The sequence below is a fragment of the Lygodium microphyllum genome, chromosome 15 (assembly GCF_053477565.2).
Source record: "Lygodium microphyllum isolate KBCC chromosome 15, Lygodium_microphyllum_v1.1.10, whole genome shotgun sequence".
NCBI classification, from domain to species: Eukaryota; Viridiplantae; Streptophyta; class Polypodiopsida; order Schizaeales; family Lygodiaceae; genus Lygodium; species Lygodium microphyllum.
Window position 1 is genome coordinate 87,076,068 of NC_141149.1, and position 26,235 is coordinate 87,102,302.

Below are 26,235 nucleotides of genomic sequence, written 5' to 3' on the forward strand. Positions count from 1 at the left end.
CTAGACTAGATGCAATATTTGTTACAAGAATTCTGATTACAAGATAATCCCACATATGGGCACAAGATACAATGATAATGTAACAAGATATGGAAAATCCCACAACCCGGGACTATAGGTATGAACAACAGGACTTGATAGGATATGAAGGATCCCACAACCCAGGACCATAGCTATGGATACAAGATATCGGAATTACAAGATCTTCCTGAATGGGGATGAATAAGATACAAGATAGTACTAGACAAGATCTTGTACAATGAGATTACAAGGTCACAAGACAAGAGGAGTATAATAGAAGATAGGACAAGACTAGATATCATGACTAGACAAGAACTAGATTTGGAACTCGAAGTTACTTACTTGGAGGTCTCGACTCCTTGAGCTCCCAAGACTGGCATTGGCAAGACTAAGGAGCTCTATGGAGAGCCCCTACTTTTATAGGTGTTGGAGGGCGGCTAAAGATCTTCTAGAATGTTCCACGATGACATCATCGATGATATAGGCAACAACATAGTGCATCTTCTAGAAGGTTCTATGATGACATGGCAAGGGTCAGTTCACATGGTTAGCTTGATGATGTCTTGTTAAGGGTGCATTCGCATGGGGTGTGGATTCGTATGGCATGAGCAAGAATTACTCCATGCACTTGATCATGGCATGTCCGTGACCGAATACACCCAAAAACTAAGGCTAGAGGACAATTGTGGCACTTGTTCTTTGGGGATTCTCTCTAGAGAGGAGATTGCACTTACTAGTCGGTTAATTTTGGATATTGGTAGGTGACATTGACACCCACATATCTATAACAAGTCATGTTTTTATCCTTTTATTAGAAATAGTCTCATGGAATAGAAACTCAAGTAGCTTATTGTTATTCTTTGTTCTATACAAAAAAAGTATCCAATTATGTAATCCATAACTCAAGAGGTTGTTTAGCCTTGGAAATTTTGACAAATAGTTACTTTTTGCATTGATAACTTAATTTTCTTTGATGACACTCAAATTATTGTGGCCATTGTCAGCATCTCTAAGTTTTGTGTTCACTTTCCTACTAATTCCACGACAATTACGTAGCTTGCAATCGCCTCCCTTCATGAAGTGCCTTTGCTCATATGTGTCTCCATAATACCCACGAGAATAAGATAAGAAAATGGTTAGATGGAAAAGGGGGAGGGGGAGGGGAGGGAGATGGTTATAAAGTTAAAGGTTAAGGGTTAGCGATGATAAGTGAAAGGAAATGTAGGAAGAAAAACCAAGAATTCAAAAAGAATGAAGTCGTTTGAAGGGGAGGGGATGGTCGTTGAGATTGAATGTGGGGAGGTTTGAGGGGAAGCCAAATCACCAAGGGGAAGAAGTGTAAGAAAAGAAGATGAAGCAGCAAATGTAATGAAAATTCCATCACCATCATTATCATCAACTTCATCATCATTTCCTTCTCATTCATCGTCACCTTCTCATTATCCTTATCCCCCCCCTCCCAAATCCATTGAGCATTAGCCTTTTACCCTTTTCTAATCAACATGATAGAAATTTGGAGGACTTCCTATTAATGGCGGCCCATTTTTGCATACATCATTGAGAAGGAAGGAAATAATTAGCCCTTTTTAACCTGCAAAATAAAGGGGTTAATAAACAAGTAAATTCTAGCTTCTATGCATTAAAAGAAATGGCTCAAAATTGAAGTGTGAAATATTCATTTAGGGTGAGGAAGTGATTGTGAAGCCTAAATGTTGAGAGAAGAAAACCTAATAGACCAAATTTCATTGTTGGACTACAAGGTAGACTACTTTTAGGACTCTTTGAAATAAAGTTTTTAATGTTCATTAGATCTTTAGATTTTTTTATTTATGAATAATTTTAATTTAAATGTAAGGTTTAAATCAACATAAAGACCTTTAATTTGCATAAATTTGTTGATTAAAATATGCATGACTTCACGATCTAGGCTGAACATGGGGGTTTTAGGTTGGAAGCGATCAAGAATGAGAATTTGAGTTAATATGGTTTCATCTTTTCCATAAGAGAAACTAAATAATAAAATATATTTAAACTTAAGAACTTACATGCCATACATGGAAATAATTTCCTTATAAAAATGGCTCTATGGTTTGAGGTTTAGCCTTAGTGTTGAATGTGAACTTAAAGAATCAACTTATTCACTATAATTGAAATTTTATTTATTTTTGGTTACCAAATGAGTAAAGGAATCGTACTAAAATTTCTCATTTAGGGGGAGGATAGCTGGGATCTAAAATGAATATAGCATGTATGTGATGGTAAGACACTTGATTCATTTTGTGTTCCATTTATGTAAATTAAAGAAGTGGATAAGATGATCTTATCGAAAATTTAAAATATACTAACTTCCTAACCATTAATTGAGCAATGATGCATGATATGATATGATAGTTGGTGGAGTGGGGTGCATAAAAAAGGAGTTAGCTTATGGGGTTTAATAAGGATGCTAGATTGTTTGTTTTGAATGGTTTCTTTTAATCTCATAAAAAGGGAACTTAATTAGAGGAGAAGTAATAATAAGTAACCTAAATGATGCTAAGACTCGAACTAGATGATCCAATTTTCCAAAACAAAACACAAAAGCTCGACAAAAAGAAATCCTAAATAAACTATTGCCAATTTTCCAAAACAAAACACAAAAACTCAACAAAAAGCAATCCTAAATAAACTATTGCAAGTGGCAGAATAACAACTATGAGGAGTAGCGTGTGAAAGATGGGGAGAATCAATAGCATATCTAGGCTAGTTTTCCTAGTTCCTAGTTAGAGACCTAGCCACTATCAGTGATTAGTTAGAGTAAATGTTGGATATTTTGAGATTGGTTAAACCAATGAGGTTTAGCTAGTTGAAGTGAGTGAAATTAATATGCAAGTTGCTCTTGGACTACTAGAGAAGTTTTGAGAAGACCTCGGAAGTTTAATAAAAGAGTGGACTTATACATGATTTCCACTCTATCTAGTGTAAACAACTCTTAGTAATAATTGGCTTATTATCCAATTTAAAGTGGCTAAGCTCTGGCCAATCAAGTCTACTGCCTCTTTCCTCCTTAGCTCCTCTTCTTCTTTTTAGAGCCTAGCTTGTTGTTTGGTCTCTGTTCTTTTGGAATCCTCAAAGGCTTTTTCTACAACATACTCCTCTTTTGATGTTGTCCTCTTCTCGTCCCCATCTTTCTTTGAAGAATCATTCTTTTTGCTGCTCTTGGTGGAAGTCATCCTCTTGCCTTTCTCCTGTTTGTCCTCCTGAGGGGTCTCACCCGACTTCATTTTCTTAGCATTTTGCTTCTACATGTACATCAATTTCTACGACTTTTCCTTAGTATAAATCTGGGTATAATTAACCCCAGATGTATCTACTTCACTATACAAAAGTTTGGACAACCTTGCAATCTCAAACATCAATTTTATAACCCATGGCAATAGTGAATCAAGAAAAAATGGCAGCTTGATTACTTGACATGCAAGTGCACTCTTCATCCAACAAGTTCACTATCGGTAAGCTCTATGTAATTCCCAAAGACATCTCTTTAGAGAGTATTTATATAATGTCTTCCAAACCACGTGATAATAACTTGCCATTGTGCATCTTACAACTTTTGCTCAAATTGAAACTTTGGCTATTCTTTTGCCTATATTGACGGCATGTAGCCTATAAATGCTCAAATTTGGACTTGATCAGGCTACATTAAGGATACATTTATAAGCTACAAGTCCAAAACATCTTGATTACCTAGGCATGGAAAAGCTATGGTTCAATGCATTTTATTAATTGAGCCCTGTTTGACAAGGGCCCATGGGAAGCCCTTGGTATTATCCTTTCAGTTCTATCTATGGCCATAATATCGATCTTTTTCCTCTTGTGAAGTCTTTTGATTGCTTAGAGTTGGGACATGCCCGGAGAGTCGACAAAGTTGAGGAAAGTGAAGGCATGGAAGTGGAGCTTTAACTTCCAAACGAACTAGACCCACTAAATTAAAAGTAGGGACTTTGCCTAGTAGATGCAGTCCCTCTAAAAATGAAGGGACTATGTCTACTTCTCCAAGTGAAGTAGTTGTGGCAACCTATGATTTAAGGAAGCTACGAGCACAAACTTTCTCTCTCCTCTCGTTGCCTTTCATTTTGTTATCTTTATGTGATGTCATTGATTCGAGCAACTTATGTGTGACCTACGAACAGCACAGCTCTCCTGCCATGTTCGATCAAGTCAATCGAGTCGATTGCCTTGAGCGAGGCACGGCTCTTACCCTTACCTTGCAAGGCACTTGTGATTACGTCACTTTGTTTAAAAAAAAATTTTAATGACAAAAGTCATTTTTAACTTCTTGATTTGCGACGTGCACCATGGTCCGAAAGTAGGACCACTGACCAGTCTCTCGAGTCTTTCTCGAGTATGGAGATCACACGTGCTATTGTAGCAACTCGCGGGAACATATCATTGCGTAATCAATATTGTCACATGGTGTTTCTCATCCTCACACTGCTTTGTGATTGACCAACTAGCAAGCAGCAGCTGCTGATGGAAAAGGTGGACCGCGCGATAATTCTGCATCCTCTGGTGGATCTGTCCCAGGCATGGCCGCTCTTATTCGTGCAGAATCTGAAGCTCGTCTTCACATGTGGTAGACTTTCTATCCGAGAGAGAGAGAGAGAGAGAGAGAGAGAGAGAGAGACACACACACACACACACACACACACACACACACACACACACACGTGCGCGCACGCGTGCATGCTCGCACGCACGCAGACACAGACACAGACACAGACACAGACACATTCATATAGAGATTTATTAACGTTTTAAATTTGCAGATTAAAATGACCTCCGAGACCATAAGTTAGAATGACAGAACTGTTGCTAGTGTGAGACTAACAGACAAGGTGATAGCTGAAGGTGCTCGAAAACTCAACCTTGAGAGAGAAGCCACTAGCTGGGTAGCTGAAGGTGCTTGAAAACTCAACCTCGAGAGAGAAACCAGTAGCTCTGAATCCATGCTGGTGAGAATGCAAAGGTGTGGCTGATCTTGGGCCTCCAGAGAGAGGAAACTATCCCTATCTCTAGGCTAGACAAGATGCAAAGGTACAACCACCAAGTCATGGTTGAACCATCCAAGGGTTCAGTTTGGGTAAATCCTACAGATCTTGGGTGTTGATGCTACGAATGGTAGAGAAGTAGACCAAGAATTGTGGCCAAGTTGTGCGAAGGTCTGCACGATGAACAATGACCACCTTTGAAATGGGAGGAAGAAGATTCCCCTTTGAATCCCTCTAAAGGAAAGAGGGAATCTTAAAACTCATGAATCATGAACCGGTGTGTTTGATGAGGAAAGCTTGACCACAGGAGTGCCAAAGATGATATAGAGTTGGTTGTTTACTTCCTTGCTGGAGAGATCTAATCTTACTCCAACAGGTACTAGCTAAATGGCCAGACATCCCACATATGTCACATTTAACATTTGGACAATTCCTAGGAAAATGTTGGTCACCACACCACTTATAGCTGAATCTTGAGGGCCCATCCTCTTCAAGGCATCAACTCCCTATCAAATTCCATTGCTTCTTAAGGAAACTAGCATCAACGGCTATTTGTTAGGTTGTGATGAAATGGAGGCCAAACAACAGCTAGAGTTCTCCTGAAATTGAGTAGAAGAGGGATGAGAGGGAGGGAAAAAGAGGGCATATCACGGATAATCTCCTCAAGGCCCTCATTGGAGATGGTGTCCATTGAGTCATACGAGCAAGGAATAGAAATGAGTAGCTTTGGTGGAGCCACAATTACTAGACAATAAGCTTTGTCTCTCAATGGAGCGGATTGTGGAGCCGAGGGTGGTGATGAACAATTACTTTCTCTCAATGGAGTAAGCTATGAAATCAAGGGTGATGATGAAAAGCCATTGGCTCTCAATGGAGTAGACTGTGAAGTTGAGGGTCATGGAGGACATTGAGCTCGAAAGTAGGTGGAAAAGACCTTTGTACCTCCTTGGGTGGTCTCTAGGAGGGCTTATCATGTGATGAGGTGCCAAAGCTTCCTTTTGCTCGCTAGGGCTTAGTGTGTGTCATATGTATCTTATTGCCATTGGTATAGAAATTTGATAGCTGATGCAGAATGATCTCAGCTGTCTAGAATGACAAGGTGGCACAAGGAGTGCTTGAAGGTGGACATATATACTCTGGCGACATATGAAGCAAAGGTTGATGATGATAGTTTCAATGGAGTGACTATTCTTGCTGAAATAGCATCACTTAGTGGCCTATGCTTTTGCCTTTGAAGAAGCCATAGCACCAATGTGCCAAACCTCAAATAAAGGGTGGGAGGGAAAATAAGATATTGGTATTTCCTAGATAATGTAGGAGAATGAAGAAGAGTCTAGAATCTAAGATAATCTTGCTGCTCCTCACAACCTTTATTCCCCTTCATGGAGAACAAGAATATTTAGCTCTTGGATCACCTTGCTCTGTTACCATGTAAAGAAATGGTAGGGTTCGAAGGGAGGAACATAGAGTCTGTACGGCAAACATTGAGACCCAAAAGTTCAAAACATAGAAAATGAACAAAATGATGGAATCACGCGCAATGATGATACAATGGAGTCTCACGGTTTCTGTGTCTCTGAGATCGGAACTAAGGTGAGTAGAGTCAAGTTGATGACACTGATTAGAGTTGGAGATAACCGTAATGTCTTGGTTGATTTGACAGCAATACTTGTGACGGAGAATGCTCTATGGAGGGAGTGAAATGCAGTCCTTTGGGTAGGGGGATGTTGGAGAACACACTGGATGATTATGGATAGCACAGAGGTAGTGGAGCATGGTTCTTAGGAGCTATTAGTAATGATGAGAAGCTGCTCCAATGAAGATGGCAGCAATGTAGAGTAACCAGCAGCATAAATGCAAACTTGCAAGGGCAAAGATGATGTTAGCTCTTTGGGTAGTGGCTAGAGGTTGTGCTTGTTAAGAAACTACTTCAATTTACACACTTTCTTTAGGGTTTCTCATTGACAGCCCAAAAAAGGGCCAGTGTCCACATTCTAGTCACTTTTTTAGTGGGCACCCACACAGTTGTGCGCCACCCTAGATAGCTAATGCCTATAAATAGGCCATCACTTCATTCCTTCTTCTCCTCTTAAGTCATTCTTCACCCCTCTTCTTTCGTCACTTCGACATTCTTCCGTTCTCTCTCTAGACCTTCCATTGCCCTCACACCCCTTTTGGCAAACGTTGTGGTTTATGGTTCATGGTTGTCTACTCCATCTTCATCCTTTGCTTTAGGTGCCTTGTTCCATTAGCACGTTTTGCGTTTTGGAGCTTCCTCACATCTTGGCATCAATCCTACACAGTTGGTGACATCATCTCCCACCTGGTGATCCTTCATCATCTAGCGTCATCACCTTGTACAACCTAGTGTCAGCATCTCGGTTGCTTTCCTTGCGTTTGACAACTCTGACACACTCCAAGATTTGTGTTTGCTGCCTAGGCCATCTCCCTGGTATTTGAGGGCTACGGTTCACTCCCTCGACAATTGATCATCTTTCTCATCTCTGACGGCATTAAAGGACTGTGGTTCACTCCCTCGACTATTGTCCTTCACCTTCTAGCGATTACTTCGATAGCCCATTGCCCGGAGGACTGCGTTTCGCTCCCTTCATTGTGTAGATTCCTACAGGTGCTGCCACCCGATTCAAACAAGACAATGCAGTCATCTTCTGAGCTTTGGCTCCATTGTATTAGCTTTTCTTCTTATAGCATGATTCAGTGCATCATCATCATGTTCTTGTGTTTCTGAGTTTCTCATCTCTCTCAGTGTTTTGCCGTACACACACTGTGTTTCTCGTGCAAACCCTACTATCTCTTTGGTTCTTAGTCATTTTTTGATAGTGCGGCTCCAGGATAGGGCTTGCTGAAGAGAAAGTGTGTGTTTGATGAAGAAACAAGCTTGCTCATGCCAAATGCAAATGCTATATGTATAGTCGACAAGAGAGGGACTGATGAGGGATGCTGGGTGGCTGCCTGAGACATGCTGCAATAGGAAATGCAGATTGGCAGCTCCTATAGACCTCTTGGACAACATATGTAGGGCTGTAGGTGCAGGAATCAGGTTGTCATGATCATCTCACTGGCTGTTGTAGATGGTTGCCAAGTTGAGGAAAATGGCCACCATGTTGAGGCATACTTGCATAGACTCCACAAATTGTGTGTCCTCCATATATGGGTGTGGACTTATGGGGGGAACACTCTGTACAACGGACATAGACATAGAACTCAGAATCAAAGAATATTAATTAAATATGAATTATGTTCCATGCTGATACAATGGAGGAGAGGCTCAGGGTTCCATCTCTGGGATCAGCACTTAGGTGAGCAGGGTGGAGTTGATGATGCAGATCAAATCTCAGAGATGACTGCACTAACTTGGCTGATTAGGTGTCAACACCTATTGATGAGGGCGCTCTATGGAGGGAGTGAAACAAAGTCCTCCGGGCAGGGGAATGTCAAAGAGGACAGTAGCTCATGATAGACAGCAGAAGAGGGAGTAAAATGTAGTCCTTAAGAGCTGTTGGTGAAGAAGAAGATGCTGTAATCTCTTCGTAATGATGGCTGCTGTCAAGATGACCATTGGGCATCCAATTGGAGGAGAAAACACAAAGATGTCAGTTGCTGAAAATAGCTGTCTACTAAACACAGCAGTGAGAGGACTTCAAGCTCGTTGTACAGAATACGCCCCTGGACAGCGACTCGGTACAGAAAAGAGGGAGCGAGAGAGAGAGAGGGAGAGAGAGAGAGAAGCCTGCGTGTCTCTGCCCCCCGTGACTTTTTCACTTGGCCTTTGTCCAACATACGTACTGATACAATATGGCTGGCCTGGATTTGGCTTTCATAGACCAAACGGTGGCAGCTCTTGGTCCGGATTCTGACACCGAGGAACCAGAGGAGATGGTTCCGTGCACAGAGGAGATGCCCCCTGCTCCTGACCTCCAGCCAGCGGGCAAACGCACCAAGCATACTTCGGCAGGCATAATGGATCACCAAGATCGTTCCTATGCTCAGGTTGCTTCTGATTCTGTGGACTCCCAGGAGGTTGATTGGGAGCACCTGTTGGAGTTTGCCAACACTTTGCTGGGCGATTATGTTCAACATAATCAGGAAGTCTTTTCGGACTCTGCAACGGAAGATGTTCTGGAAGCCACTGTGGATCCGAAACATGTCTTGCGCTCCTTTTCAGTGTTCTATGAACGTGCTGTGATACTTTTTTTCACTGGTAGGATCCCGCTGCTTTCCCGTATTCGCCAGTGGCTGCACAGTCTGCTACAAGAGGAATGTGTTGAAGAGATTTTTGTTGGCCCCCGAGGTTTTTTTGAGGTGCTGTTGAAATCAGAGACACACCGTGCTGCTCTCTTGTCTAAACTGCCATTGTTCGTTGATCACCGTTTGGTCCATGTGGTGCCATGGCGTCCCATGGCAGATTTTCAGCGTTTGCTGCAACGTGAATGCCCTGTGTGGGTTGAAGTGGAAAACTGTCCGGCTGTTTATTGGCCACTGCTAAAAGACGCCATGGCCGCTGTGGGCACTGTTCTGGTCCCCCCAAGCCTAAGGGCCATGAATCGCAACCGCGTGTGTATGTTATGGGACACTGCTTGAAAAAGGCCTGCTTGGTTACGCATTAACTGCTCTGGCATGCATCCTTTACATTTTCGTTTGAAATGGGGCAACTTTGCAGGACATTGCTTTTCATGTGGAAAATTGGGGCATTTTATGGCTGAATGCCCAGAGAAGCACCACACTTCAGCTGCCGAGCATGTTGCGCAGCCCATGGAAGATATGGTGTGTGATGCGCCGTCGCAAGATGCCACCCAGCCACCTAAAGTTTTGAATAAAGGTAAACAACAGGTCTCGGGTTTGGATTCTGGTGGCAATGATTGGGTAGATGTACGCGCGAAAAAAGGCAACAGGCATGTTGCTGGCATGATGGATACTGTGCCTGTTGCCTCACCAGATTCCATGCGTACGCATATGCGCAGGAAAGAAATGATGTCTTCAGAGCACTCTGCTCCTGCTATGGTTTCCTATGCTCCCCGTCAACAGACAGCTAGGAGAGTGTCTTCAGATGGTTCTAAGGGTCCATCCGCTAAGCTGGCTTTTGATACTCGAGGTAACGTCATTACCCCATGGGATCGTCGTTATCCCCGCTTCATCCCCAAGTCAGCGGATATGCCATCCACTTCCAAATCTGGTCGTCAGAACTCTTTTGCTGTGTTAGCTGATTTCTTGGATGAGGGTGTCCTAGACATTCTCGCCGAAAAGGTCTCATCGAGGCAAGCTGTGCCTTGTACTTGATCCTCTTTTGAATCCACATGAAGATAGCTACGTGGAATGTGCGAGGAATTTGTTCTCGCCACAAGCAACATGCCATATGGACAATATTGCATGAGAATCAGTGGGATGTCTTGTGTGCTGTTGAGCACAAGAGTCATAGTGAAGCAGGTAAAGTTGTGGATTGCCATGGTTTTCGTTTGTTCTATGCAGGGACACATGCCAGGCAGTATTCTGGTGTGCTTATGATTGTACATGAAAAATATCAGCCGGTTCTTATCAAGAATGATGTACATGGCCGCTTTGTGGTGATTGAAATTTTATTCGAAGGAGAGATCTTATGGTTACTTGGCCTCTATGCTCCGAATGATCCTCTATCTCGCTGGGAGCTTTGGCATACCTTGTAGAGTTCCTTGTCCCTTGGCAGACGGGGTTTTTTGATGGGGGATTTTAATATGTGTGTTGATTCTTTACAGTCCACATCAGAACATTTGGTAATGGATGCGCTGGAAAGATGTACGTGGCAGCAGTTGGCTTTTGCCGTTCTTAAGCAAGATCTCTGGTCTTGGCTGTATCCTTATTCTACAGGGTTTACCTTCCATTCTGCCCAGTATGCCACAACATGGTCGCGGTCAGACCGCATATACATCATGCAGGATGATGATTTCCTTCCTGAGATGCTCGAAATGAAAGTGTTACAACAATATGCATTGTTGGATCATTTCCCTCTGCAGCTTGAGCTCCTTGCACAACCCATTGCACCTTTCAAGCAATTTCTGGATAGACTCCCTTTGCGTTTCAACTCGTCTTATTTGAAGCATGCAATCTTCCAAGGCTATATGCAGCAATTGATTGATCGATTCTTATTGGATTTCTCATCTCAGGGCACTGCTTCCTTTCAACGATTGCTCTCCAATGTGCAGCGGGTTGCTCGCCAGTATGGGATCCATCATGCCTCTCTTTGTCGGCGGCGCTGACAAGCAGCCGAGGAATTGCTGGCTTTGGTTCGTTCTTTGCTGGTGGACACTCCCGATGACGCATTTCTGCTATCACTGGCAACGCGTCTGGCTGATCTTATTAAAGAGTTTCAGTTGAAATCCTATCAGCAGGTCAAATTGCAACATCTGATGGACACTTTGCAAGACAGTGCTTGTCAGATCCATAAGTTCTTTCGAGCTCTCCATGCCTCTCCTGCTCGAGAGAATATGACGAGGCTCCAGGATGAAGAAGATCAAATGGTTCTTGATCCGCAGATGATTGTGAATATGTGTAGAAATTATTTCCTCGACCTTCTTGGTTCTACTTCTCCGCCTTCAGGCCAAATTACTCCTGCTCGTTCAGTTTTTTATGATCTGGTCTGCAATCAGGTTCCTTAGGACATGCAATCTACTCTGGAGGCAGATATTTGTGAGTCGGAGGTCATGGATGTTCTGTTACACTTGCCTAAGGATAAAAGTCTTGGCTGGGATGGTCTTACCAATGAGTTCTTTGAGTCTTATGCCACCCAGCTCGCGAAACCTTTGACGGCTTTGTTTCAGCGGGTATGGGAAACGGGGATTATGCCTTCCTCTTGGAAAGAAGGTCTTATTAAACTACTTCCAAAAGTTCCTTCGCCATCCATGTTGAAACAGTGGCGCCCAATTTCTTTGATGGGTTCTATGTATAAAATCTTTTCCAAAGTTATGGCGAATCGCCTCCATTAGCATCTTCCTGCCATTGTGCATCCTCTCCAATATGGTTTTATTAAGGGCAGAAACATTTTGCACAATGTCTTAAATGCGCAACTGGCAATTGATTATGCAAGGCATTCAAATCAAGAGGTCGTACTGGTTCAGTTGGACCTGGAAAAGGCTTTTGATTATTTGGACTGGTCTTTCATTGCAGAACTTATGTCTGCTATGGGCTTTGGTACCCGGATGTCTCGTCTGATCTACACTATTAGTGTTGCAGCATCTTCGCGGGTCATGTTGAATGGAGGCGTTACCAAGCCAATTGTCCTTGCCCGCTCTGTCAGACAGGGGTGCCCTTTGAGTCCTCTCTTCTTTGCCCTTGCGACTCATGTGGTTCTTTCGATGCTATCTCATATGGCAACTTCTACTCAGTTGGCTGGATTGTTGCTTCCCTTTGGACAACACTTCATTGGTCAATCCTTGGCTGATGACAGTTTTATGATTCTGCGTGCGGACAAAGATAATCTTCACAAAGCATTAGATGTTTGGGCTCTCTTTGGTTAGGCTTCTGGTCTTTGCATTAACGCCTTGAAATCGGCCATTCTCAGCTGCACGGAGTCCGATTTGCAGTCACTGGATTGGCAGGGCATGGTTGTCCCCCGTGGCTCCATTATCAGGCATCTTGGGTACCCTTTGGGGGTTGATGTTCCCCCAAAGCAGCTATTACAGTGGATTTCACAGAAACTGGCAGCTAAGTTTCTGTATTGGAAGTCTCAAGCCTGGCCCTTCCATGTTCGCCTCAAAGTAGCCCAGACAATAATGTTGCCAATGCTTACATATTTCTTGCCATTGCTACCCTGGACTACTACGACACTGAATGATCTTACGAAGTCTATTCGTTTCATGTTATGGAAGAAGGATTCCTTGCATACGGGTATTTCCTGGATTTCTTGGTCGCATGCATGCACCCCAAAACGCATGGGTGGAGGGGCTATTTTGGATGCCCACACTCATATGCTGGCACTCCGCTGGTCTCTTTTTCACGCCATGTGCTCGGATTGTCATCCTTGGGTCGTCATAGCCCGTTATTTTCTTGAGAATCACGAGCTTCTGCATGGTAATACCCACATCCGCAGTTCGTGGTGGCATGTTCTTAATGCAGATTCTCGGTTTTCCAGTTCTTCCTCATCTCTGCTTGCCCATTTGGTATGTTCCTGGAGACTGGTCCTCCGGAAGTCTCAGTGGCATCCAGCGGAGGATCGTTTAGCCACTAATTCGTTTCAATTGGAATTGTTGGCAGTCTCGCGGTTAATTTCGTGGGACGGTAAACATGAGCTTCGACCACAATTCAACCATATGGCACGTTTGGGCTTAACTTCGGTCGCGGATGCTACTCTTGCCAGTCGCAATGTGTTCATGTCGTTTCGTACAGCTAGGAGGCTTTTCAGGATCCCTCGTGGATACAGGTATTTATGGGAATAGCTTTTGAGGGTGCTTCAGAGCAGACAACCCTTTCCCGCCCTTGCTACGGATCGTCCCTGGCAGGATTGGGACTTTGCAGGCTGATTGAATTTAGAAAAGGCTTCAGCTAACTAGGTGTATCATCTTCTGATTAAAGATCATCAATGGCTGGTTAATAAAGCTAATATTCTATGGGGATTGCATAAATCCTGGTCATGGTGGAGGGTAACTGTGATGGAGGGCTGGTTAAATAAGACACCATTCAAATATAAGGTCTTTCTTTGGAGGGTGATGATTGGTGGTCTTCCACTTGCTTCAGCTCTTTCAAAGCTCCGAATCTCCAATGGCAACTGTTTCTTTTGCACCACCACTGTGGAATCCGCCCGTCATCGTTTTATTTCTTGCCTCCTTGCTCAGAAAATCTGGTCATTCTTGTCAGCCGTCTGGCGAGCGGTAGTTGGTTTCTCGCTTCGCCCGTTTGATTGGGTTTTCACGCAGCCCAAATATCCCACACCGACACAGCCACATATGAAGATCTTGTTTCACTTTCTTCGATATTGGGGCTGTTGGCACAACTGGACCATTCGGAATGCTTTCCTTTTTGATTCTGCTTATAATGTTCAGCGGCATATTGCTAGGCTTAAAGGTTTCTTGTATTGGCAGATAGATCTTCTCCGGCACTCTGACATCCTCTCTCGGGAGGACTTATGCCCCTGGCACATGGCAATTTCCTTCGCGTCTTTGCCATGATTTTGTAACTATTTGGCCCTCTGGTTCTTGTAAAGAGTCAGTTTGTACACACAATGGGGTAGAGCCATCGTGTATCTTGTAATCATGAAAACTTTTTCGTAATTAATACAATTACCTTTTACGAAAAAAAAAAGAGAGGACAGATCGATGGCGGAACGAGATTGTGCGCCCGTCTGGCCCCTGTTGTCGCCTCGACCTGTGCGCCTTGCCCCTGCCGTCGCCTAGACCCGTTGTTGCCTCGACTTGCCGTCGCCTCGACCTGCGCGCCCTGCCGTTGCCGTCGCCTAGACCTGTGTGCCCTGTCAAAGCGCACCGTTGATGCCTGGAGCTTGCCCGCCTGTTCCACCCGTGTTCGCCTGTGCCTGCCTGATCCTGCTCGCCTGACGAGTGCCCGCCTGAGCCGCCTGTGGTCGTTTCCTCTGCGTTAGCGTGCAGCGCCCTGTTGCCCTATCGACGCCTGAAGACTGAACGCCTTTCGTTTGCAGAAACGGGTACCTTTCGTTTGTTGCCCTGTCAGTCATCTGCACGGCGTCTGCCTGCGGGTGCTTGCACCAGTGAGAGAGCAAGCGAGTGAGAAACAGAGAGAGAGGACAGAAGCATGACTGGGTTGGATATGGCTTTTATCGACCAGATGGTGGTAGCCCTTGGTCTGGATTCTGATACAGAGGAACCGGAGGATATGGTTCCTTGCACAGAGGAGATGCCTCCTGGTTTCGACCTTCCGCTTGCGGGCAAACGCTCCAAGCATACTTCCGAAGAGACAATGGATCATCAGGAATGTTCCTATGCGCAGGTTGCCTCTGATTCGGTGGAGTCACAGGAGATTGATTGGGAGCACTTGCTGGAGTTTGCCAATACTCTGCTTGGCGATTATGTCCAGCATAATCATGAAGCTTTTTTTGACTCGGGATCTGAAGAAGTTCTGGAAGCCACGGTGGACCCGAAAACAGTCTTGCGCTCTTTTTCGGTGTTTTATGACCGTGCGGTTATACTCTTCTTCACTAGCAGGATCCCAATGCTTTCCCATATTCGTCAGTGGCTGCACCATTTACTACAAGGGGAGTGTGTTGAGGAGATCTTTGTTGGGCCCCGAGGCTTCTATGAGGTGCTGCTGAAATTGGAGAAGCATCGGACGGAGCTCCTGTCCAAACTGCCATTGTTCTTTGATCGCCGCTTGGTCCATGTTGTGCCATGGAGCCCTATGGTAGACTTTCAGCGCTTGCTTCAACGTGAATGCCCGGTGTGGGTTGAAGTGGAAAATTGTCCGGCTATTTATTCGCCATTGTTAAAGGATGCCATGGCCGTTGTGGGAATGGTGCTGGTTCCCCCGAGCCTAAGGGCCATGAACCGAAACCGTTTGCGTATGTTATGGGACATAGCTAGGAAAAGGCCTGCGTGGCTTCACCTTAATTGCTCTGGCATGCATCCTTTGCACTTTCGCTTGAAATGGGGCAACTTTGCCGGACACTGCTTTTCGTGTGGAAAATTGGGGCATTTTATGGCCAAATGCCTAGAGAGGCAACCGCCTTCAGATGATGCGCATGTTGTGCTGCCTATGGCGGACATGGTGCTTGATGCCCCGTCACAGGAGGCCATCTAGCCACCTAATATTTTGGATAAAGACATGGTCGTGGCTGGACCGAATGTATATCATGCAGGATGATGATTTTCTTCCTGAGATGCTGGAAATGAAAGTCTTGCAGCAATATGCCTTGTCGGACCATTTCCCTCTCCAGCTTGAGATACTTGCACAACCCATTGCACCTTTTATGCAGTTGCTGGATAGACTGCCTTTACGTTTCAACTCGTCTTATTTGAAGCATCCAATCTTTCAGGGCTATATGCAGTAATTGATTGAGAGGTTATTAGTGGATTTCGCCTCTGAGGGCTCGGCTTCCTTTGAACGACTGCTCTCTAATGTGCAACGGGTTGCTCGGCAGTATGGGATCCATCACGCCTCTATTTGTCGGAGACGTCGACACGCAATGGAGGACTTACTGGCTTTGATCGTTCACTGCTACTGGACTCCCCAGATGATGAATTTCTGCTGTCTCTGGCGCAGCGTGTGGCTGGTCTTATTAAAGAATTTCAGTTGAAATCTTATCAGCAGGCCAAACTGCACAACTTGATTGACAATTTGCAAGATAGTGCTTGTCAAACTCATAAGTTCTTTCGCACCTTGCATGCTTCTCCGGCTCGAGAAAATATGACTAGACTCCAGGATTCAGAAGGTCGAATGGTCACTGATCCGGAGACCATTGTCAATATGTGCAGGAATTATTTTCTGGATCTTCTTGGTTCTTCTCTGTCGCCTTCTGACCAGGTTACGCATGCACGCTCTGTCTTCTATGATTTGGTCCGCCATCAGGTTTCACTTGATATGCAAACTACTTTGGAGGCAGATATTTGTGAGGAGGAGGTTATGGATGTTTTGTTACACCTACCTAAGGATAAAAGTCCTGGTTGGGATGGTCTCACCAATGAATTCTTTGAGAGCTCGGCTACCCAACTGGTGAAGCCATTGGCGGCTATGTTTCAGCAGGTTTGGGAAACAGGGGTCATGCCCTCCTCATGGAAAGAAGGCCTTATCAAACTGCTTTCAAAGGTTCCTTCACCGTCAATGTTGCAACATTGGAGACCAATTTCTTTGATGGGTTCGATGTATAAAATCTTTTCCAAAGTGCTGGCGAATCGGCTCCATAAGCACCTTCCAGCTATTGTGCATCCTCTTCAATATGGTTTCATTAAGGGCTGCAACATTCTGCATAATATCTTAAATGTGCAAATGGCTAGTGACTATGCCAGGCAAGTGGTATTGATTCAATTGGATCTGGAAAAGGCTTTTGACTATTTAGACTGGTCTTTCATTGCAGAACTTATGTCTGCAATGGGTTTTGGTAATCGGATGTCCTAATTGATCTACACCATTAGTGCTGCGGCTTCTTCGCGAGTTATGCTCAATGGTGGGGTTACAGAGCCATTCGTCCTTGCACGTTCGGTGAGACAGGGTTGCCCTTTGAGTCCTCTCTTCTTTGCTCTGGCGACCCACCCGGTTCTTTCAATGTTATTTTCAATGGCAGCCTCTACTCAGCTGGCCGGATTGTCTCTTCCTTTGGGACAGCACTTCATTAGCAAATCTTTGGCTGATGATAGCTTTATGATTTTGCGTACGGAGAAGGACAACATTCGCAAGGCATTAGATGTTTGGACGCTCTTTGGTCATGCTTTTGGTCTTCGTATCAATGCCTTCAAATCAGCCATTCTTAGTTGCACGGAGTCTGATTTACAGTCACTGGGCTGGCAGGGTCAGGTGGTTCCCCGTGGTTCCATTGTCAGGCATCTTGGGTACCCGTTGGGTGTTGATGTTCGGCCAAAGCAGCTACTGGAGTGGATTTCATAGAAATTGGCAGCTATGTTTATGTATTGGAAGTCACAAGTGTGGCCCTTCCATGTCCGCCTCAAAGTGGCTCAGACAATTATGCTACCAATGCTCACATATTTCTTGCCATTGCTGCCATGGACTCCTACTACTTTGAAGGCTGTCACTCGCCCCATCCGTTTCATGTTATGGAAGAAGGATTCATTGCACACAGGTATTTCGTGGATTTCGTGGTCACATACATGTACCCCCAAACGCCTGGGTGGTGGAGCTATTTTGGATGCCGAAACTCATATGCTGGCACTTCGTTGGTCTCTCTTTCGCGCCATGTGTGTGGATCATCACCCATGGGCCATTATAGCCCGTTATTTTCTTGAGGACAGCGGGCTTCGGCATTGCAATACCCAACTTCGGAGCTCCTGGTGGCATGTCCTTAATGCAGACTCTCGGTTTTCCAGTCTGTCCTCCTCTCTGTTACTGCATTTGGTTGGCTCCTGGAAAGTGGTGCTCCAAAAAGCGCGTTGGCATCCAGCGGAGGACCGCTTGCATACTAACTCTTTTCAACTGGAATTGTTGGCGGTGTCGAGATTACTTTCATGGGAAGACAAACATGAGCTCAGACCAAAATTCAACTGCATGGCCCGTTTGGGTGCGACTTCAGGTGTGGATGCCACCCTTGCAAGTCGTAATGTCCTCACATCGTTTCGTACTGCCAGGAGACTTTTCAGAATCCCGCGTGGATACCGTGATTTATGGGAACAACTTTTGTTAGTGCTTCAGAGCAGGCCACCCTTTCCTGCCCTTGATGTGGATCGTCCTTGGCAGGATTGGGCCCTTGCAGGTCGGTTGAGTCTAGAAAAGGCCTCTGCTAATCAAGTGTATCATCTTCTCATTAAAGATCATCAATGGCTGGTTGTTAAAGCTAATACTGTATGGGGATTGCGGAAATCTCAATCATGGTGTAAGGCAACTGTGATGGAGGGCTGGTTGAATAAGACACCTTTCAAATGTAAGGTCTTTCTTTGGCGGGTGATGATTGGTGGTCTTCCTCTTGCCTTGGCCCTTTCCAAGCGTCGAATCTCGAACGGCAATTGTTTCTTCTGCACCACTACTGTGGAATCGGCCAGAGATCGATTTATTTCTTGCCCGCTCGCTAAGAATATCTGGTCGCTCTTGTCGCAAGTTTGGCGCGCGGTGGTGGGGTTCTCACTAACCCCTTTCGATTGGGTTTTTGTGCGCCCAAAATACCCCACACCACCACAGTTGCATATGAAGATCTTATTCCACTTTTTTCAATACTGGGGATGCTGGCACAATTGGACCACTCGGAATACCTTTCTTTTTGATTCGGCCTCTAATGTACTGAGACACATTGCTAGGCTTAAAGGTTTCTGCATTGGCAGATGGATCTCATTCAGCACTTGGATTTGCTCCCTCGGGAGGACTTACTTCCCTGGCATATGGCAATTTCCTCTGCGTCTTTACCATGACTTGTGTAACTTTTTCCTGGCTTCGTACTGGGATTTTCCACACGTTGTCTTAGAGCCCTCGTGTATCTTGTAATCATGTAAACTTGTACCTTTTTTTTCGTAATTAATACAATTGCCTTTTACGAAAGAGAGAGAGAGAGAGAGAGAGAGAGAGAGAGAGAGAGAGAGGAAGTAGAAGATGAAGGAAGAATACTGCACTGACTGAAGAAGAATGTTGATACAATGGGGATGGACTGATCAGTCCTTGCATGCAACCCATAGTGTCAATGAGGGCACCAGATCAGGCTGATGACAATGAGAGCACCAAGCATAGAGTGTCGGAGTGTGCATCTGCAAATGAAAGTCTAAAGACTGAAGAGTGTGTGTTTGCCAAGGGGGAGGGGCTGGCTATAGATAGCCATAAATGCCCAAATCTGGCCGACATGCACCTGTAGGTGCCCAAAAAGCTGGGTGACCAGTATTAAATGCTGGTCACACCAGAGAAAATGCCAAAAGAAAAGGGAAGACCATGGAAAAATCCCAAATGATAATGACAATGTCTAGCAGGTAGTGGCAGATTGTGACAAGCAGATTCTGCCCTAGGAATGCACATAGGAAGCTGACAACTGAGGAAAATGCACGTAAATTGCCAAAGCTCCTATCTCTCTATTAGACTCTAATAGGAGCTAACAACTAGGAGATGACAAACTGACATGGTTAACATAGGTAGGTTAACACCCCCTCTCATACCTTGGGAGTGTTTGAAGACCCAACAACCTCATGTGATGAAGCATAGAAGCCTTGGGTAAAGGCTTCATGAAGAGATCTTTTGCATTGTTCATCGTGGGATAGTAGGCTCGTGAAGATGGATGCTGGGTGGCTGCCCATGATGGACAATGCAAGGCTGAACAATAGTGGTCACGTCAGCATGATATAGTAAGGTGTCGCTAGCTAAGAGAGAGCGCTAGGCTGTAGGAGATGGTCTCTAGGCCGGGCAGCATATGAGGAAGTTTCATGTGTGAGTGCGCAACAGAAGAGAAACACGAACACACACACACACATAGAGAGAGAGAGAGAGAGAGAGAGAGAGAGAGAGAGAGAGAGGACAGGAGAATGGAGAACCCTTGCGGAAAGGCGATGGCGGGGAGCGAGCGATCAGCCCGTCTCTGCGCCCGTTAACGCTGCGCCTATTGTTTCGGCGTCTGTCGTGACTCGCACGTGCGTCGCGCGTCCCGTCGTCGCTTGTTCCTGACCTGCCCGCGCTCGTTTGGACCAGGCCGCCTTGGTTCGCGCCGTTCCTGCTCGCCTTCGTCCGCCCCAGTTCTTGCTGTTTTTGCCCGCCTTCGTCCGCCCTTCGTCTGCCGCCCCACTTCACGCCTGGTTGCGCCTGCCTGCGCCCGTTCGCCCAAGCTCGCCCTAGTCCGTGCCCTGACTGATCACTGCGTGACGCTGATCAGCCCATCTGCGGGACCCCGCGGGCACGACTGTGCCAAGTTCCCTGCCAGCCGGTCCTTGCGTCTGCACGAAGACTTGCCTCGCGATTCCCTCTATCGGTGCGCCCGCCTCACTCCTCATTTGACCCGCCCTGTTGAACTTGTGAGGTCGCCTAACCTGCCTTGTAGACCCGAGACGTCGCCAGACCGGTGAAGTCGGCTGACCGGCCCTGTGACGTTGCCCTTGCCTGCGCGCCCTGACAGAGAGAGAAGACAGCAGGATGGCTGGCCTGGATATGGATTTTCTCGATCGGACGGTGGCAGCCCTTGGCCCTAATTCTGATACAGAGGAGCCGGAGGATATGGTGCCGTGCACGGAGGAGATGCCGTCGGGTTCTGAATTGCCGCCTGCGGGTAAACGCTCAAAGTATATACTTCAGAGGAGACAATGGGCCCTCAGGAACGTTCCTATGCGCAGGTTGCCTTTGATCCTGTGGATTCGCAGGAGATTGACTGGGAGCATTTGTTGGACTTTGCCAATACTCTGCTTGGCGATTATGTCCAGCATAATCATGAAACTTTTTCTGACTCGGGAACTGATGATGTGCTGGAAGCCACGGTGGACCCGAAATCAGTCTTGCGGTCTTTTTCTGTGTTTTATGACCGTGCCGTTATACTTTTCTTCACTGGCCGGATCCCAGTGCTTTCCCATATTCGCCAGTGGCTGCACCATTTATTGCAAGGGGAGTGTGTTGAGGAGATCTTCCTTGGACCCCGCGGCTTTTATGAGGTGCTGCTGAAATCAGAGACACATCGGGCTGAGCTCCTGTCCAAGTTGCCATTATTCTTTGATCGCCGCTTGGTCCATGCTGTGCCATGGCGCCCTATGGCAGACTTTCAGCGGCTGCTTCAACAAGAATGCCCGGTGTGGGTGGAAGTGGAAAATTGTCCGGCGGTCTATTGGCCATTGTTAAAGGATGCGATGGCGGTTGTGGGAACGGTGTTGGTTCTCCCAAGCCTAAGGGCTATGAATCGAAACCGCCTATGCATGTTATGGGACACGGCCAGGAGAAGGCCGGCGTGGCTTCGCCTCAAGTGCTCTGGCATGCATCCTTTACATTTTCACTTGAAATGGGGCCACTTTGTAGGACACTGTTTTTCATGTGGCAAAATGGGGCATTTTATGGCCGAATGCCCAGAAAGACAACCGTCTTCCGATGATGCGCATGTTGTGCTGCCTAAGGATGACATGGTGCTTGATGCCCCGGCTTAGGAGGCTCTCCAGCCACCTAATGTTGTGGATAAAGGTAAACAACAGGTCCTGGGTTTGGATTCCAGAGAGAGAGAGAGACTAAAGAAGAATGTTGATACGATGGGGATGGATTGCACGGTGCATAGAAGTCCCATCTGCTGGGTCCTCCTTAGGATGGGGGATAGAATAAAAAGCAAGAGCCCAAAGATTGAAGGTGTTGAGTATGCACTCCACCTTACACGACCATAATAAATAGTTTGAACTATCGAGTTTGTCTTCTTTGGGTAAGGAAGGTAATACAAGCACATGCATTGAGGGTATGAAGGACGACATCTTCACTTTGGAGCTTTGTGTGAAAGATGAATAGAAGAGGGATGGGTGCGAATGGGAGTCTCCTCCTGCCAACAATAATCGCATCTCCGCTCAAAGGAGTGAGTTGAAAGAAGCTCCTCCTCTAAGTGAGCAAACCTTGTAAATTGATAAGATATTTGCGATCTTGCAATCATCCAAAAAGTTGTGTTCAGATGGAAACAACACGGAAACAGAAGATAGTCAGCTACAATGTTTGTAGATGTGCTGCTTGTCTGCAGAAAGCTATCACTCGCCACCAGAAGGGGGTCGCTTGCACTAGGGAGCAGTCACCTACACCAGGAAGCAATCGCCTACACCAAGGAATTTGTGTTTCCAGCAAAACGCAGGAAGAAGGGGTTGCCTGCTGCGTGCTGCTTGGATGCTGTTGCCTTTTTCCTGGATGATGTCGCCTAGCCCTTGGGGGATGTCGTTTGGCTACCATGAAGGTTGATTGGGCACAAAACCACCAGTAGGGGCTGTGATTGCAGCAAATGCAGGCTGAAAATCTGCATTTTGTGATCTAGGCTGCTTCTTCCCGAAGAACACCTACTCCTTTGCAATAAATCTCTAGATTGTGTCCTCACTTAGGCGATGATACCATGTGAGAGTGCGCAATAGAAGAGAAGCATGAACACACAAAGAGAGAGAGAGAGAGAGAGAGGGAGATCGTCGAGACGACGCGATGGTGGATCTGCTTCCCCCGTGACCTGACGACGAACCCCCTGTGCGTTGCGGGCGATCTTCCCCCGGACCTGCGTGGAGGTTGTTGGCCCTGACGTCCGCGTCCTGCCGTCGCCTGGACCTGCCGCCTACTTTGCCTACTGACGGCCGCGAACCCCGTCAGCACGTGCCGTTGCTGCGCCCGTCAGTCTCGCGTGCCCACGCCTGTCGCAGCTGCCAGAGCCTCTCCTGCTCGTCTAGGGCAGCCCGTCGCCTCCTGTAGGTGCGAGAGAGAGAGAGAGAGAGAGAGAGAGAGAGAGAGAGCGAGCGCCTGCTTTGGACGCCCTTTGCGCCACCCTGCGCGCCGCCCTGCCCTGTCGCCCTTCGCTGCACCCTGCGCGCCCTTCGTCGCCCCCTACCCCGTCGCCCTTCGTTGCCCCCTGCGCGCCGTCCTGACCTGTCTGCGTGTTGCACTGCCCTGCCCTGCGTTTTTCTCGCCGCCCTGCCCTGCGTGTCGCCTGGCCCCTTCCCCCAGGGCAGCGCAGGCTCGACTGGACCTTGCGTGAAGCTGGGGCCCTGCAATTCGACCCTGCGCAGGATCGACCTCACCTAACCTAGCTCGCCCTCTGCCAGGACGTTCCGTCGCCCCCTCCTTGCTGCCTACCCTGATCTGCCCGTTTTGCCACCCAGGGCCAGCAGCCAGTCACCCCCAGGTTGCCACACAGAGCGCGCGACAGTGTGAGCCAGCAACGGGAACGAGCCCGTCTCTGCCTGCGAAGAGGAAGAACGGCCGGTGCATTCCTGCTTCCCGTGAGATTTTCGTTCAGCCTCTGACCGGTATACGCAGCGATACACCATGGCCGGCTTAGACCTGGATTTTATAGACCAAACGGTGGCAGCGCTTGGTCCGGACTCTGATACCGAGGAACCCGATGATATGGTTCCGTGCAATGAAGAGATGCCCACTGCTCCTGACTTTCAGCCTGCAGGCAAACGCACCAAGCACACTTCGGAGGCGTCAATGGATCATCAGGATCGTTCTTATGCTCAGGTTGCTTCGGACTCTGCAGACTCTCAGGATGTTGACTGGGAGCATTTGCAAGAGTTTGCCAACACTCTACTTGGCGATTATGTTCAACATAATCAGGAAGCCTTTTCTGACTCTGCTCCGAAGGATGTTTTGGAAGCCACTGTTGACCCCAAATCTGTCTTGCGCTCCTTTTCAGTATTCTATGATCGCGCGGTGATACTCTTCTTCACTGGTAGAATCCCCCAGCTTTCCCGTATTCGCCAGTGGCTGCACAGCCTGCTACAAGGGGAATGTGTTGAAGAGATTTTTGTGGGGCCCCGCGGTTTTTTTGAGGTGTTGTTAAAATCTGAGACGCACCGTGTTGCTCTTCTGTCTAAACTGCCTCTGTTTCTTGATCGCCGTTTGGTCCATGTTGTACCATGGCGCCCAATGGCAGATTTTCAGCGCCTGCTACAACGGGAGTGCCCTGTATGGGTTGAAGTGGAAAATTGCCCAGCTGTTTATTGGCCACTGTTGAAGGAAGCCATGGCTGCTGTGGGCACGGTTCTGGTCCCTCCAAGTTTAAGGGCAGTGAATCGTAATCGCTTATGTATGTTATGGGACACTACCAGGAAAAGGCCTGCGTGGTTACGTCTCAATTGCTCTGGCATGCATCCCTTACACTTTCGTTTGAAATGGGGCACTTTTGCAGGACACTGCTTTTCCTGTGGCAAATTAGGGCACTTCATGGTCGAATGCCCAGAACAGCAACACCCTTCAGATGCGGGGCATGTAGCGCTCCCCATGGAAGATATGGTATGTGATGTCCCATCGCAGGATGCTATTCACCCACCCAAAGCTCTGGATAAAGGTAAACAACACGTTTCGGTTTTAGCCTCCCATGGCACTGACTGGGTTGAAGTACGCGCAAAAAAAGGTAACAGGGTGATTGCTGGCATGGAGAATTCTGTGCCTTCTGCGCCACAAGATTCCATGTGTACTTATATGCGCAGGAAAGAAATGTTGCCGTCAGAGCACTCTCCTCCTGCGATGGCTTCCTCTGCCCCCCGTCCTCAGCCCACTCGGAGAGTGTATTCGGATTGTCCAAAGGGTCCACCAGCTAAGCTGACTTTTGATACCCGAGGCAACGTCATTACCCCGTGGGATCGTCGTTATCCCCGCTCCATTCCCAAGCCAGCAGATATGCCGTCTACCTCCAAATCTGGTCCGCAGAACTCTTTTGCCGTGTTGGCTGATTTCTTGGATGAGGGAGTCCTGGACATTCTCGCGGACAAGGTCAAAGCAAGGCAAGCCGTGCCTCGTACCTGATTTTCTTTTACAAAAACACATGAAAATAGCCACTTGGAATGTGCGAGGAATCTGTTCTCGCCATAAGCAACATTCCATGTGGACTGTATTGCATGAGAATCAGTGGGATGTCTTGTGTGCTGTTGAACACAAGAGTCACGGTGAAGCTGGAAAAGTTGTAGACTGCCATGGCTTTCGTCTGTTCTATGCAGGGACACAGGCCATGGGTTATTCTGGTGTGCTCATGATTGTACACGAAAAATATCAACCTCTTCTTATTAAAAATGATGTGCATGGCCGCTTTGTGGTGATTGAAATTTTACTCGATGGAGAAATCTTATGGTTACTTGGTCTCTATGCACCGAATGATCCTTTATCGCGCCGGGAGCTTTGGCATACTTTGCAGACTTCTTTGTCACTTGGTAGACGGGGCCTCTTCATGGGCGATTTCAATATGTGTGTTGATTCTTCGCAGTCCACATCGGAGCATTCGGTGATGGACGCGCCGGAAAGCCGTAGGTGGCATGAGTTGGCTCTTGCTGTTCTTAAGCAAGATCTCTGGTCCTGGCTGCACCCCTCTTCTACAGGGTTTACTTTCCATTCCGCTCAGTATGCAACAACTTGGTCGCGGCTGGACCGCATATACATCATGCAGAATGATGATTTCCTCCCTGAGATGCTTGAAATGAAAGTCTTGCAGCAATATGCATTGTCGGACCATTTTCCTCTGCAACTTGAGATGCTCGCACACCCCATTGCACCTTTTAAGCAATTTCTGGACCGGCTCCCTTTGCGTTTTAACTCCTCTTATTTGAAGCATGCAATCTTTCAGGGTTATATGCAGCAATTGATTGATAGATTCTTACTGGACTTCTCTTCTCAGGGCACTGCTTCGTTTGAAAGATTGCTCTCTAATGTGCAGCGGGTTGCTCGCTAGTATGGAATCCATCATGCCTCTCTTTGTCGACAGCGTCGGCAAGCCGCCCAGGACTTGCTGGCTTTGGTCCGTTCTCTGCTGATGGATACTCCAGATGATGCATTCTTACTAGCACTGGCAATGCGTGTGGTTCATCTTATTCAAGAATTTCAGTTGAAATCGTATCAGCAGGCCAAACTGCAGCATCTGACGGAGACTTTGCAAGATAATGCGTGTCAGACTCATAAATTC

General features: G+C 46.7%; 1 protein-coding gene across 10 annotated transcripts in view; it reads left to right on the forward strand.

Moving 5' to 3' along the window:
* The first annotated feature begins 4,330 nt into the window (after positions 1 to 4,330).
* LOC148024742 (uncharacterized) overlaps positions 4,331 to 26,235 on the forward strand; it is a 267,919-nt gene continuing 246,014 nt past the window's right edge. For 4 of the 10 annotated variants that reach the window (XR_015693346.1, XM_087694401.1, XM_087694400.1 and 1 more), the window contains exon 1: positions 4,332 to 4,636. Coding sequence is in view for 8 of the 10 variants with exons in the window: in XM_087694401.1 (XP_087550527.1) it covers positions 4,534 to 4,636 (103 nt within the window). In the remaining 2 variants the exon portion in view is untranslated. Of the gene's footprint in view, positions 4,637 to 26,235 lie in introns of all 10 variants that reach the window. The other 6 variants (XM_087694403.1, XM_087694404.1, XM_087694405.1 and 3 more) reach the window with 3 other exon arrangements.